The sequence below is a fragment of the Gorilla gorilla genome, chromosome 6 (genome assembly GCF_029281585.2).
Source record: "Gorilla gorilla gorilla isolate KB3781 chromosome 6, NHGRI_mGorGor1-v2.1_pri, whole genome shotgun sequence".
In the NCBI taxonomy this organism is placed as follows: domain Eukaryota; kingdom Metazoa; phylum Chordata; class Mammalia; order Primates; family Hominidae; genus Gorilla; species Gorilla gorilla.
Window position 1 is genome coordinate 62,850,387 of NC_073230.2, and position 14,635 is coordinate 62,865,021.

At 47.4% G+C, this 14,635-nt stretch overlaps 1 protein-coding gene across 2 annotated transcripts in view; it reads left to right on the top strand.

Annotated features, from left to right (window-relative positions):
- The first annotated feature begins 4,016 nt into the window (after positions 1-4,016).
- The window catches only part of EGFR (epidermal growth factor receptor), a 200,227-nt gene continuing 189,608 nt past the window's right edge, over positions 4,017-14,635 (top strand). For both annotated transcript variants that reach the window (XM_031012805.3, XM_031012808.3), the window contains exon 1: positions 4,017-4,567. In XM_031012805.3, the coding sequence (XP_030868665.1) occupies positions 4,480-4,567 (88 nt within the window). In that variant the 5' untranslated portion in view covers positions 4,017-4,479. The remainder of the gene's footprint in view (positions 4,568-14,635) is intronic.

Genomic DNA, 14,635 nt, shown 5'->3' on the forward strand with positions numbered 1-14,635 from the left:
CCTGCCGCATGTCACAGTCTTCCAGTGAGCCTGTGTCCCTGGACTGTGAACTTCATGCTTGCTTCTTGGGTTCCCCAGCCCCTTAGATGGTACAGAACAGTTGGAGGGGGGTGGAGTTGTATATTTCCCTTGCTCTGGGTAGGTCACGCTCTGATAAAACACCAGGTTAGGCCTCTGGTGAAATAATTTCTCCTGAGGGTAGACCTTCTATTAATAATAGAATGTTCTGACCTATTTCAAAATGGTTCCTCTTCTCCTTCCACTGCCAGAAGCATAATGAGATTTTCCCCCTAATATTTGTTGTAAGGACCTAGCAGAGCTCCAGGAGGTAACACTCTCAAGTGTCTCATACCACCCTGCACCATGACTGGGCTCTGCTGGAGTTCTTAATTCGCAGAGCTGCCCATACTGAGCCTCCCGCAATTTCTCAATTACAGGGCAAACTTTCCCACCCGGCACTGGGTCCTTGGAGGTTTCTGTCTGCTGGTTTCTTCCTCTGGAGGTTGTGCTTCTGTGTTTGCCTGTCTCTCCAATTTGGGGGGCAGTGGTTTGCCCAATGACCTCAATTCTCTGAAAGAGCTAAGAAGAGGTGTTAATTTTTCGGTTTGCTCAGCTTTCTACTTGTTGCTAGAATGGAGCGCCAATAGTGCCTCCTATAGTGACGTGTAACCCTCAACTCTAGAGATGATGAAGCATACTAATGACAAAGGAGAAATGCTTCAGCAGTTTTCTGTCAGCACATTACCCCTTGAAAAAGCTGCTTCTTCCACATTCTGCAAGAGATGGGTCTCAACTCAGAGCTCAGGGCAAATGACTTCCTTCAAGGAGAAGGAATAAACAGTCTCAGAAACCATGAAAGCCTGCCCCCAGGAGTGTCCCTGAACCTCAGCAGGGGCCACACTTACCTTGCAGAAATAGGTGAGGCATGCTCCTGGTACAAAATCCCAATGGTATAGAAGGACAAATTGAAAAACAAGTCTCCCTCTAAACCGCTGACCCCGAGCTACCTAGTTCTCCTCCCTAGAGGCAAAGCTGTTACCAGATTCTTGTATCTCCTTAACATATATCCTTAGAAGAGCTGTCAAGTGAACACATGTTTAAGTGAAAACCTAGTTTAGAAGTGCATTTTCTTAAGGAACTTTAGGGTTGGAAGGAACCTGTGTCAGTACTTAATTCACAACCTCCATTAGTACTTACTGTTCTTGCACAAAAATCTTTCTCAAAAAAGCCCTTTCCACTCTGACATAGCTTATTCTACTTTTACTTAGCTCCAATAGTTTATAAAACATATTTTTGAAAGTCTAAAATCTGCCACTATGTTTTTTTTTCCTAATCAATCTTTACTTTGACCTCTAAGCCGGAGAAAACAGGTGGTCAAATGCCTTTTGCCTAAGATGGAACTTAGAATATTTGAAGACCTCAGATCTTCACCCTGCCAAATAACCTGTTTCTCCTCCCCTTTCACAGAGCATTTGGTTTTAGGAAATTCAGAGCCACATTCCTTATAGACAAGACTAAACTCTTATTCAACGTACTCAGAAACTTCTTCTAAGAGGATGACCATTCATCAGAGGAAAAAAGTTTCTCACGTACAGCTGGCAAAGGGATGGAACCATCTGTGTTATTAAAATTGACAGACGTTTATGAGATTTATTAAGGGAAATACTAGAGTCTTAGTACATACTTGCTAATATAGCATACATGAAGGCTTTATCTATAATTTTTTTGGCCAAGCAGAAATTTTGGTATTACTCACCCTAACAAATTTCCAAGACATTATGAAATAGAATTTTAGGTCCTGACATCACCATTTGTCTCAGGTTTTGAAGCGTTGCTGGACAAGAGGGATAAAACACAGCTCTGCCTTGGATTCAAAGTTGGCCTCTCATACTAGCAAGTATACCTTGGTATCCTGGTCACTTCTCCCGGCCACAGCATCACATTGCTATAAAAGGCAGATACAAGTATTAACCAGCTCACAGGTTATCAGATAAGCATAGTCTGACCAATGTTTAACACAGCAACTGGGCCACTATTGTCATTCCTATGGTGGTGGCACACACACCCAGCCTCTGTCCGGGCCATGGTCTAGGACCACCCTCCACAGAGGCTGTGAGCTAGAGCCCTAACTGTGCAGGGCCCTACCTATGCCAGGCTACTTATCTCTCTTAAGAGGACTTCATTAGTGCCTGCTCAGCCATACAGTTTTTTACTTACCAAGTAACACAGTTATCAGCACACTCCAGGTACTAGCCAAGGACTACAAAATCAACGTGAATGTCAGCTTTTGTATCAAAAGCTCAAAGGAGAAACTCAAACTTTACATAGATGTCCCAGGAGGATGTTCAGCAAACCCATTCTTCTCTGTTCCCTGGAATCCATCCCAGTATTGTGCTATGTGTGTGTCTAGTAATTCTTTACAAAAAGCTCTGTTTCTTGTGATGCCATCAGATCACACTGAAGAATATACAGGCCATACTATGAAGGCTGTTGTCTCATATAGTCCTAACGTAGTGAGAACTGATGTTCTTACATGCTGTCTTTTTGGGCACTCAAAGAAATTTCTGTGCAGTCTTACAAATCAGTTGTAGCTTAAATTGATTTGTGTTGTGACTTGTACACACAGGTCACATTCCCTTGACAGAAAATATAGTTTAAAACCAAATTTGCAGCCCTTGTTAAGTGAATGCACAGGACTTTATCGTATTCAGGACTTTTATTGTAAGACTCACTCCTGTCTTCATTTTATGTTCCACTGTTGTGCTTCCCATTTGCCTTTCTCTAGTTTTGTTTTCTGTCTCTGTGTTTCTACGGACTGCTCTCAGCCCAGGTGTGCAGGAAGCACACACATGCCTGCAGAGCCTTCACGGCCTCTGCATTCAGGACCTGACTTCAACGCACAGTGGCTGTACTGATTTGTTAAAACAAAGGAACAGATTACTTCTCCTAATTCACAGGGAAGTTCCAGGTTGTGCGGGCAGTGAGCAGACCTGTGTCTGTCTGCGCTTGCCCTGGTGAAAAACCCCACCGCTCAGGCTGCAGGGTGCGAGACCCAGGCACAAACATTTTGCTGGATGAGGAGGAAAGATTTAAGGTTGCTCCCCTTCAGAGACAGCAAAGGGCAGGTCTGTAGCTTCACTTACTTCAGGATTGTGATTTTTGACAGAGCCGAGAGATCAGGGTTGTTGAACCAGGCCTGAAGGTCCTAGTGAATCTCGTGAAGAGAGGAGGAGTCTGGCTGTAACATGGACCTAGAGGACATTTTTACTGCAGGAGAAGGAACAGTGGGGATGGGGTGGACTTGCCAAAGGAATATAGCTCAAGTTCCTGCAGCCCAAAGAAGCTCAGTTTCTTTTGGCCAAAGCTTCCGCGAGTTTCCCTGGCGTTTCTCCTGCGGGAGCTACCGGGGCAGTGGGACACTTAGCCTCTCTAAAAGCATCTCCACGGCTGTTTGTGTCAAGCCTTTATTCCAAGAGCTTCACTTGTGCGAAGTAATGTGCTTCACACATTGGCTTCAAAGTACCCATGGCTGGTTGCAATAAACATTAAGGAGGCCTGTCTCTGCACCCGGAGTTGGGTGCCCTCATTTCAGATGATTTCGAGGGTGCTTGACAAGATCTGAAGGACCCTCGGACTTTAGAGCACCACCCAGGACGCCTGGCACCCCTGCCGCGCGGGCACGGCGACCTCCTCAGCTGCCAGGCCAGCTTCTGATCCCCGCGAGGGTCCCGTAGTGCTGCAGGGGAGGTGGGGACCCAAATAAAGGAGCAGTTTCCCCGTCGGTGCCATTATCCGACGCTGGCTCTAAGGCTCGGCCAGTCTGTCTAAAGCTGGTACAAGTTTGCTTTGTAAAACAAAAGAAGGGAAAGGGGGAAGGGGACCCTGGCACAGATTTGGCTCGACCTCGACATAGGCTGGGCCTGCAAGTCCGCGGGGACCGGGTCCAGAGGGGCAGTGCTGGGAACGCCCCTCTCGGAAATTAACTCCTCAGGGCACCCGCTCCCCTCCCATGCGCCGCCCCACTCCCGCCGGAGACTAGGTCCCGCGGGGGCCACCGCTGTCCACCGCCTCCGGCGGCCGCTGGCCTTGGGTCCCCGCTGCTGGTTCTCCTCCCTCGTCCTCGCATTCTCCTCCTCCTCTGCTCCTCCCAATCCCTCCTCCGCCGCCTGGTCCCTCCTCCTCCCGCCCTGCCTCCCCGCGCCCCGGCCCGCGCGAGCTAGACGTCCGGGCAGCCCCCGGCGCAGCGCGGCCGCAGCAGCCTCCGCCCCCCGCACGGTGTGAGCGCCCGCCGCGGCCGAGGCGGCCGGAGTCCCGAGCTAGCCCCGGCGGCCGCCGCCGCCCAGACCGGACGACAGGCCACCTCGTCGGCGTCCGCCCGAGTCCCCGCCTCGCCGCTAACGCCACAACCACCGCGCACGGCCCCCTGACTCCGTCCAGTATTGATCGGGAGAGCCGGAGCGAGCTCTTCGGGGAGCAGCGATGCGACCCTCCGGGACCGCCGGGGCAGCGCTCCTGGCGCTGCTGGCTGCGCTCTGCCCGGCGAGTCGGGCTCTGGAGGAAAAGAAAGGTAAGGGCGTGTCTCGCCGGCTCCCGCGCCGCCCCCGGATCGCGCCCCGGACCCCGCAGCCCGCCCAGCCGCGCACCGGCGCACCGGCTCGGCGCCCGCGCCCCCGCCCGTCCTTTCCTGTTTCCTTGAGATCAGCTGCGCCGCCGACCGGGACCGCGGGAGGAACGGGACGTTTCGTTCTTGGGCCGGGAAAGTCTGGGGCGGGCGGAGGAATAGACGCGTGGGGCACGGGGCTGCAGGCCGGGCGGGGAACGGCCGCCGGGAACTCCGGCGCCCCGAACCGCTCCCAACTTTCTTCCCTCACTTTCCCCGCCCAGCTGCGCGGGATCGGCGTCAGTGGGCGAAAGCCGGGTGCTGGTGGGCGCCTGGGGCCGGGGTCCCGCACGTGCGCCCCGCGCTGTCTTCCCAGGGCGCGGCGGGGTCCTGGCGCGCACCCGAGGGGCGGGCGCTGCCCACCCGCCGAGACTGCACTGTTTAGGGAAGCTGAGGAAGGAACCCAAAAATACAGCCTCCCCTCGGACCCCGCGGGACAGGCGGCTTTCTGAGCGGACCTCCCCCCCTCCGCCCTCCGCGCAGGTCTCAAACTGAAGCCGGCGCCCGCCAGCCTGGCCCCGGCCCCTCTCCAGGTCCCCGCGATCCTCGTTCCCCGGTGTGGAGTCGCAGCCTCGACCTGGGAGCTGGGAGAACTCGTCTACCACCACCTGCGGCTCCCGGGGAGGGGTGGTGCTGGCGGCGGTTAGTTTCCACGTTGGCAAAAGGCAGGTGGGGTCCGACGCGCCCCTTGGGCGCAGACCCCGGCCGCTCGCTTCGCCCGGTGCGCCCTCGTCTTGCCTATCCAAGAGTGCCCCCCACCTCCCGGGGACCCGAGCTCCCTCCTGGGCGCCCGCGCCGAAAGCCCCAGGCTCTCGTTCGATGGCCGCCTCGCGGAGACGTCCGGGTCTGCGCCACCTGCAGCCCTTCGGTCGCGCCTGGGCTTCGCGGTGGAGCGGGACGCGGCTGTCCGGCCACTGCAGGGGGGGATCGCGGGACTCTTGAGCGGAAGCCCCGGAAGCAGAGCTCATCCTGGCCAGCACCATGGTGTTTCAAAATGGGGCTCACAGCAAACTTCTCCTCAAAACCCGGAGACTTTCTTTCTTGGATGTCTCTTTTTGCTGTTTGAAGAATTTGAGCCAACCAAAATATTAAACCTGTCTTACACACACACACACACACACACACACACACACACAAACACACACACACCGGATTGATGTCCCTGGTTCAAGTGTGCCAAGTGTGCAGACAGAACATGAGCGAGTCTGGCTTCGTGACTACCGACCATAAACCCACTTGACAGGGGAAACATGCCTCGGAAGGTTTAATTGCACAATTCCAACCTTGAGCTGCGCGGGTTCCAAGAGCCAGGCCCGTACTTGCTGTTGATGTCATTGGCTTGGAGAGTTGGGGTTTGGTGCCCAGCGCGGTCGTTGGGGGAGGGGCAAGGCATAGAACAGCGGTTCCCAGACCTTGCTGCACATTGGAATTACCTGGGATTAAAAAAAAAAAAAACAAAACAAAAACCAGTGTCTGGCTCCCGCCCCAAGACATTCTGATTTAATTGGCAAGGGGCAAGACCTGGACTTGGGATTTTTTTTAATGCTCTTCATGTGATCTGTTGGGCAGCCAGATTTGGGGATCACTAGACGGAAGAAGGATTGTTAAAGTCTCCGGAGATGTTACTTGCCAATGCAAAGAGCTCTTTGAGGACATCTGGAATTGTTACAATATTGCCAAATATAGGAAAGAGGGAAAAGGTAGAGTGTGATTCCAATAATAAAGGATTCCGCTTTTCATTGAAGGAACTGGTGGAAAGGTTTCTTCTCTGCTGAGCCTGCAGGCCCGTCCTGCCTGCCTGGGGTGCCCGGGAGACGCGGGCCTGCTCCGGAGACTGCTGACTGCCGGTCCTGTTAGTCAGGTGTCAGCCCTGTCTCTGCCGAAGAGACTCTTCTCTTTATTTTAAATTAAACCCTCAGAGCACCACCAAAGCATCACTTTTCTCCCTCCATTGGTGTTCTCATTCTTTGATGTTACTTGTTTGAACACCACTATTAGTAGTTGGAGATTTGTTCCTGAGAAAAATATAAATGCCACTTAATTTGCCTGTTTGTCCCGCATTCACTCAAAACAGAATACTCCTGAAGACAAGAGAGAGAGTAGGTGAACAGACGCTATTCCATTACAGTAACATAAAAGACTGGATTTTCAGGGGCAAATTATTAAAATAGGAGATGAGCTCTTTTAACAGAAGTTTGTTTAAGGCCTGTGTCTATCAAATTCAGTGGATTTTATTCAAGATGCACTTTGTTTAGTGGGAGTTTTGTTTGGTTCTGGGACATGCTAACTTCTAGACTTGCTGCTCTTAGAGGTAATGACTGCCAGACACCATTTCATGAGTCCTAATCCCCACATTAAGCATAAGAGGTGCACACTCTCCTCCTATGGGGGAAACTGAGGTACGAAGAACTAAAGTGACTTTCCCACAGCTGGTAGGAGGCAGACGGGAAATTCACACCAGGGGCTTCCGACTCCAGATCCCTCTCTCAACTTCCAAACTCCACTGCCTTGTCCGAGTTCTGGTTTCAGGAGATCCAAATAAGGTGTGTGCAAATGTCTAATGTCAGAGCTGGCAAGGGGAAAGGGCCCAGGGAGCCGGCTCATGAAGATGAGCCTGTCTGAAGCTTCAACGCGGGCTGTCCGGCAGTCTGCATTCCTGCCGAGTTCCTCAGCCCTCTGTTGGGTCACCTTCCATAGAGGCAGCTTAGTCCTCAGTCCAGTGAGCATGGAGTGGAGACTGCTTGAGGGGCGCTGAGCAAAGCCCTGCCTCTTACAGGATGAAGGTGCTCTCCAGAAGGGACACTATTCCAAGGCGAGTTGGAATTCCCAACTGAGGGAGCTTTGTGGAAATAAGCCCGCCCAGCCCCACTTCTGGAGACGTTCCCATTCAGTAGGTCCGAGCTGTCTTAAAGAGAAACCAAAGTGGGGATATTAATGGTATCCAAAGTGAGATCTACCCCACCCTCCCTCCTCAAAGGAGGTCAGATCAAGAAAGCCCAAGCCTGGCCTGGCAATTGGGACCTTTCTTCTCACTCCAGCCCAGGGTGAAGGTGGACAAGTCACTTTGACCCTTCAGGCTTCTGAGCTGTTGTTTCTGAATTCAGTGAATATTTACTGAGTGCATAGAATATGCTAGATATTCTGGGCTAAAGGGTGAAGGTGGGGGGTGAGTTTTAAGGGTTTCTGCTCTTGCTTCCAGATTGCTTTCAAATCTGGAAAGGAGACCAGTGGTTTGTGTGTGAGACCCACACTGCCGTAGCACAGAATACAAGAAACTGGCTGAGAGCTCCAATAGGCTTTTAACAGTAATTTCTGGCTTCACATATTTAGTTTCATAACTCATGATTTTTCAAAAACTTCTGGTTTGAAGACACCGATTGCCAAAAGTCCATTGTGCTGCATAATTACACTTGGTCCACGTGACAGCACTAACATGTTCTGAAATGTTTTTAGAAGTAGTCTCAGCAAAGATGAAGGATTCCTCCCTGTTTGAAAAGAAAATATTCTTTGTTTTTTCTTTGATCTAAGCTCTAAGACTAGCAGCTAGCATCTGAAACTTTTTTGACGAGAGTGACAAACCAACTCTAATATTAAAGGCAATTGATGATTATGGGCACTGAAGGGAAGGTAACCCCAGGCTGGTGCCCCGGAATAGGGATGGGTCACAATGTTGAGGACATTTCGCCTGTTGCAGAACCCACCTGCAACACAGTGTGGCCCTTGCCATGTGACTTGTGTGTGTGCCTGTGTGTCTGTGTGTGCGTGTTTTAATTTTGACTTCATAAGTACTCTAGTTATGAGCTTATTTAACATTAGGTTTTACTAATAGGGGTATGTGTTGAGAAAATTTCAAAGTTTTAGAATATGGTTCACCCACATGTTGCTTCCCTGTAAATATAATTTTTAAAACCAGATTCTGGGCTGGGCATGGTGGCTCACCCCTATAATCCCAAAACGTTGGGAGGCCGAGGCAGGTGAATCATGAAGCCAGGAGTTTGAGACCAGGCTGACCAACACGGTGAAACCCAGTCTCTACTAAAAATACAAAAAGAATTAGCTGGGCGTGGTGGCAGGTGCCTGTAATCCCAGCTACTCAGGAGGCTGAGGCAGGAGAATTGCTTGAACCCAGGAGGCAGAGGTTGCAGTGAGCCGAGATCACGCCATTGCACTCCAGCCCGCGCGACAGTGTGAGACTCTGTCTCCAAAAAAAAAAAAAAAAAAAAACAGACTCTGTTCCTCAGATCCATTCCATTTTTGTTTTCCTTTACCACTTATGGACATTTGAAATTATGGTAATAAACATTGTTAGTCTCAGTTAATTATTACTGGTTTATTCTTGAACCACTAACCCATAGAGAATAGAGTGTAAATCTTAACTTGTTCCTGTAGGCCATCCCCATTAAACATCATAGTGTTTTCTCATTCGTTCTTTTTCGTTTTCCTCCTACAGGAATGAATTTTCTAAGAAAATTCCAGCAGTTGGCTCTTTGGATGACATCTCTAGATTGTCCTCCATTGGGCCCATAGGCACAAGCTGGCCAGTTTGAATTTGGGCAAGAATCCAGGCATTGGAACTTATTCAAATAACTAGTTTGCCTGTAATTTTCACTTTTTCAGAGTCATCTGGTAAAGCTTTCTTGCTACACATTTAGATAGATACACTCAATCCCGTTGTCTAGAAAGTTCCCTGAGCCAGCTGGGAGCAGGAGGGGTAGTTGGGGCCAGGAATATTGGGGGCGTGTTTACTGAGCCCCTAGAAAGTAAGTGCTAGATTTGACATTTCAATCCCTGAAGGCCCTGAAGTTCAGTATCAAATGACTGGTCCTGTGGACTGAGCATCTGTGAATTGCATATGCTTAGAATAAATTTTACTCCTACCAGTTTCAGCAGCTTGCTTTAGCAGGCAGTATGGAAACACTAACATGGGGGAGTAGAATTTCTCTCTCTGATCCAAGTTTTATCTCATTCTGGTGGGTTTTCAGGGAGAGACTCGGAGTCCAAGTGTCCTTTCTGAATATATCTGGAACTTCTCATTAACAAAAGACTCAAGTTATAATTTAGGGGACAAGGCACCCAATGAGAATGCCTTGCAGGCAGCCCTAAGTACACCTGCAATTACACCATTACTAGCGGGGCAGCACACATGGCCCTGACTTAGTTTAAATAATTACGTAAGTCAACCATGATTGTTTGCCCTTTGCATAGAAGGGCAAGTATTGGTACCTGTTACAACTTAGGCTTTTTTTTTCTTTATGTTTGAGCCATGATGAGTGATTTACACTGTTCCATCCATATGTTGAGATGTAAGAATAAATTAGACTTGGTACTTGCCCTTAAGTGTCTGGAAGTCAACTGGGGGAAGAGAGAGCTAGAGATAAGTGTGAAACAATGTCACAGAATCAATGACGGAACTCTTCCCAGGACAAAGGATGACTTTTGAGTTCAGTCTTTGCCTTTAATTCTACATGGGGAGGAGAGCACGTTTAGCCACAAATGGAAGGGATTACTCATTTGAGCTATTTGGTTATATGGTTATTTCCCCAGAGAATAGGATGTGCAGGGCATTACACAAGCAGTGCCAATAGGAGCAAAGTTCTTGAGAGTGCTAGTAATTCAAATGGCAGGAAGAGAAGGAATAAATGGTAAGGCTACCTACAGTTCACAGAGAGCTCCATCCTCACTGTGGCTTTGGATTTTGTCCTGTGTGAAAGAGAAGTGACTGTGAACTGACATGCTGTGTTTGGTGTTTTAGAAAGATGGCTGCAGCAGCGGTTTGGGGAATGGACTGCAGAGGTGGCATTGGAAACAGGAAGGTTCATGACTATTGCCAGAGACAGAGGATGAAGCAGGAGCAAGGAAGATTCAGGACAGGGGACTCTGGGGCTGATCAGGAGGCAGAACTGGTTGATAAGTATATGTAGCAGCATAAGAAAGAGAGAATCCCAGATTGACACCCAGCCTTCTCACTTGGGAGCCTGGATAGATACTGAATGCAATCACAAAGGCTGGGAAGTCAATGGGACTGCAGGGAAGGGAAGGGAAGGGAGGAGAAGGGGAAGGGCAGGAGGGTCCGATATGAATATTCAGCTTTTAGATGTGTTGAGCTTGAAGTGCTCAGATGGAGAAGTCCAGGAGGCAGTAGAATACAGTGGTCCAGAGCACAGGAGAGCAATGTGGCTTGAGTTGTCATTTGCTCACATATTTCCGTGTCAGTTACTTGTCTTAGATCACAGAACAAGTTCTCCTCTCACAGTTTCCTGGCTCCACCTGTCTCATGCTCACCATCAGCATCGAAATTGAGCCACACCAGGGGTTCTGGATACCAGCTTCTCTCTAGGTGAGGCTGCTATAGTCAGCAGCTGATTAGTTGCAGTTATCAGCAACTGGTAATATAATATATTGTGCATATAAGTGTACCAGAAGTCATGTTTGTATATTGCTGCAAATACTCGGAATGGGGATCTCTTGTTCCCTGCTTAAGACCACATCACATTACTTGGTTTTGTACGTTAGTGACTGAACCAAAAAAAGTAGGAGATGATTTTTTTTTCTTTTTTCTTAAAGCAGTAGCTTTTGAACCTTGACCATGCTTTCTAACCAGCTGAGGGGCTTTTGAAAAAGAGGGTGCCTTACTGTGCCCCAGACCAGGACAATCAGTATTTCTGGGGAATGCAGCCTGGCACACACACATTTCTTAAAGCTCCCTTGGCAATTCTGAGGAGTGGATTACATGTTGTATGTAGCTTGTAATGAAAGAAATCTTGTCTTTGCTCTCAGACCCCCATTTCTTACTCATCTCATGAGCTCCTTCGAGATCCAGAAACAGTTGCATATTTCATTAGTAAATCAGTTCCAGAGTCACATTTTATTTCACAAGTTAGTCCATTAAAAGTTTCCTGCAGTGAGGAAGTAGCCAGAAAGAACACTCCACCCCTCCTCCTTTTTATAACTATAGGGTCTGGCTCGACAGAGCAGGAGCATCGCCATCTTGGACAAGCCCCTCATTCTAAAGTTCACCTTAATAAAAAACTGCCTAAATCCAAAGTGCATCAGCCTAATGGCTAAGGTCAGCATGACCATAAACCACAAATAACATCTCCAACCGGAAACATTTCAAACTCCTCCTCGACCAGAGACATGCTAGTCCCGAGATAACCCCCCTCCAGCAGGGAAGATGCCAGTCTCGGGATAACCCCCCTCTGGCCGGAAAGATGCCTGCCCCAAGATAAACTCGCCTCCTCCCAGAGATATTCCAACCCTGCCATAAAACTTCTCCCTCAAACAGGAACATTCCAAAATTCTGATAATCTCCCTCACCCTAAAACCAATATATACTCCTAGTCTGTAAGAGAAAGCGCTCTTGACCAAAATTCACCAGGAGTGCCTCTCAGGTTTTAACTAAAGAAAACCTGTCTTTAACTGCCAAAAAAAAAAAGGAAAAAAAAAGTTTTCTGCAGTGGCTCTCAGCGGGCCCAGCATGGCAGCAGCACCTGAGAACCTGTTGGAGATGCACACTCTTGGACCCCACCCTGGCCTCTGAGTAAGACACTGGAAGGGCAGGCCCCAGTCTGTGCACACAAGTCCTCAGGGAGATTCTGACTGATGCATGCCAGAGTTTGAGAACTGCTGATATACTCCAGGCACATCGCATGCTGGGATCTAGATACACCAAGGGAACAAAATAACTGCACTTGTCCTCCGAGGACCGACTTACCTTTTGGAAGGGCTGAGAAAGAGAGACACATACAAGATCACTCCCTGTAATGCAATGTTTTATAACAGATGTGATTTGGGATTTCAGTGGGAGCCCAAAAGAGGGACTGACTAATTCAGCCTCTGTGACAAGGGGAGTTTCTCAGAAACAGAATGCGTAGCTGGGCCTCCAGGCACAGGGACAGGAATGAGGAAATACTTGTAGGCCCTGTGCTCCTTCAGCAAAACCTTCAGTTTCTTGTTATTTTTATAAATACAAACATCTTATTAAAGTAGATGCTAAGGCATTAGGATTTCCTGCTTTATTTTTCTAAATGACCATGAGGAAACCTGGAATGTCAAAGGTAAAGTGCAACACATTCTGCATTTAAAAATTAAAATGATCCTTTTTTAAAGTAGCAACCAGATGTGAAAAATTGGACTAGAGTCCAGGTTATAGTTGATAGCTTTAACTTTCTCCCCAACAGCACAATTTTCCCTAAAATGTGTTATGGATAAGTAAAATGACTACTTCACATCCTTTAACTCTTCCTACAGAAATCTAAGAGAGAAATAAAACAAAAGTTTGCACAGTTCTAGACACGATAAATACATGTGAAATCACACAACTCAGAAAATGTCCCTTAAATTAATTGAGCCATTGGTACTTGTGAATTAGAAGAGACGTCTATGTTCTGATCCACTGTTGAAAGCTGTACAATGTTACCTGTTTATTTGCAGACATCCTTTGGAAACAAATAGGTAGATTTGTAACAAATAAAGAGTGGAGTACAGCTGCTGACATTACCTTGTATATTCATGCCTTTATGTAAAAAAAAAAAAAAAATATATATATATATATATATACATATATACACATATGGAGGTAAAGACCACTGCTTGCTTTGCAGTTGTTGTAAGAGCATTCATGAAGGATTTTATTTTATAAGCAGAAATGTGATATCTGACGATTTTACCACTACATACTTGCAGGCCGGTGCACAGATGATGTCATGATTGTTTTAGCAGTCCTATCGTTTTACTCATGATGTCATTACAACCCTTTGCTAAAATTTCTTTCCTTTACTCCAGGTTTTGGATTAAATTGATGCATTGCACATAGTCTCTCTGATAAGACAAACCGGCATTTGTATGTGAAAAACTGTGCATGTTTTAGTGTCTCTGCTGATACTCAAATTATCCATTATTTTAGTGCTGGAATAAAAACAAACCACTTAGTGAATTTGTGCAGGTCCTTAAGGACAGGCAAAGGTGCCCTGAGATTTTCTGATCATCGTATACCAAATTTTAGAAACTTTTTCAAAAACATTTTTTTAATTTCAAAAACCTGGTTTTGTTTATTTACCAGCAAACATTGAATACCTGAAAGCTTTCAGGAGATTTTATTACAATGGTTTCTATTCACTTACAAAATTATCTCCTAGCTCATTCTCATACACTGTAAGCCATTGTAAATGCTTCCAATTGTGCCGAACAAGATAAACTAGACAAACTATTTTAAGTTTGTTCTAGTGCTAACTTGCAAGATCTAATGGCTCCAACTAGATTTTTAAAATAAAGTATATTTTAATATATTATTAGAAAGTTAAGCAATTATCTGTTTATAGGTAACAAAAACCCTGGAACCCCAATGTCAGATGTCATCCACTTTTGATTAAGTCCAAACATATGACAGATAAACAAAAGGTGGTTGGCTGGGCTTGGTGGCTCATGCCTGTAATCTCAGCACTTTCAGAGGCCGAGGCGGGTGGATCACAAGGTCAGGAGTTTGAGACTTGCCTGACCAACATGGTGAAACCCACCTCTATTAAAAATACAAAAAAAACAGCTGGGTGCGGTGGCACGTGCCTGTAGTCCCAGCTACTCAGGAGGCTGAGGCAGGAGAATCACTTAAACCTGGAAGGCAGAGGTTGCAGTGAGCTGAGATCACACCACTGCACTCCAGCCTAGGCGACAAAGCAAGACTCAGTCAAAAAAAAAAAAAAAAAAAGTGGTCATTGGAAAATTATTGTGTCACCTGTTGTTTTTTAACGTACTAATTTTGAGGGGCTTTTAAACAGAGTGCACTATAGAACTTTTTCTTGGCTTCAATTTGCTACAATGTTAATAGAGAATCAGAAACCTTATCCTTATAGATGTTTTTTGATTTTTTTAATTTCTGGTGACATTTATGAGTGAGAATAGTGTATTGCCCTGTTTTCTTTCTTTACTCCCCTTTCTTCTTCCTTCCTTGCTTTCTTTCTTCTTCCCTTCCTTCCTTCT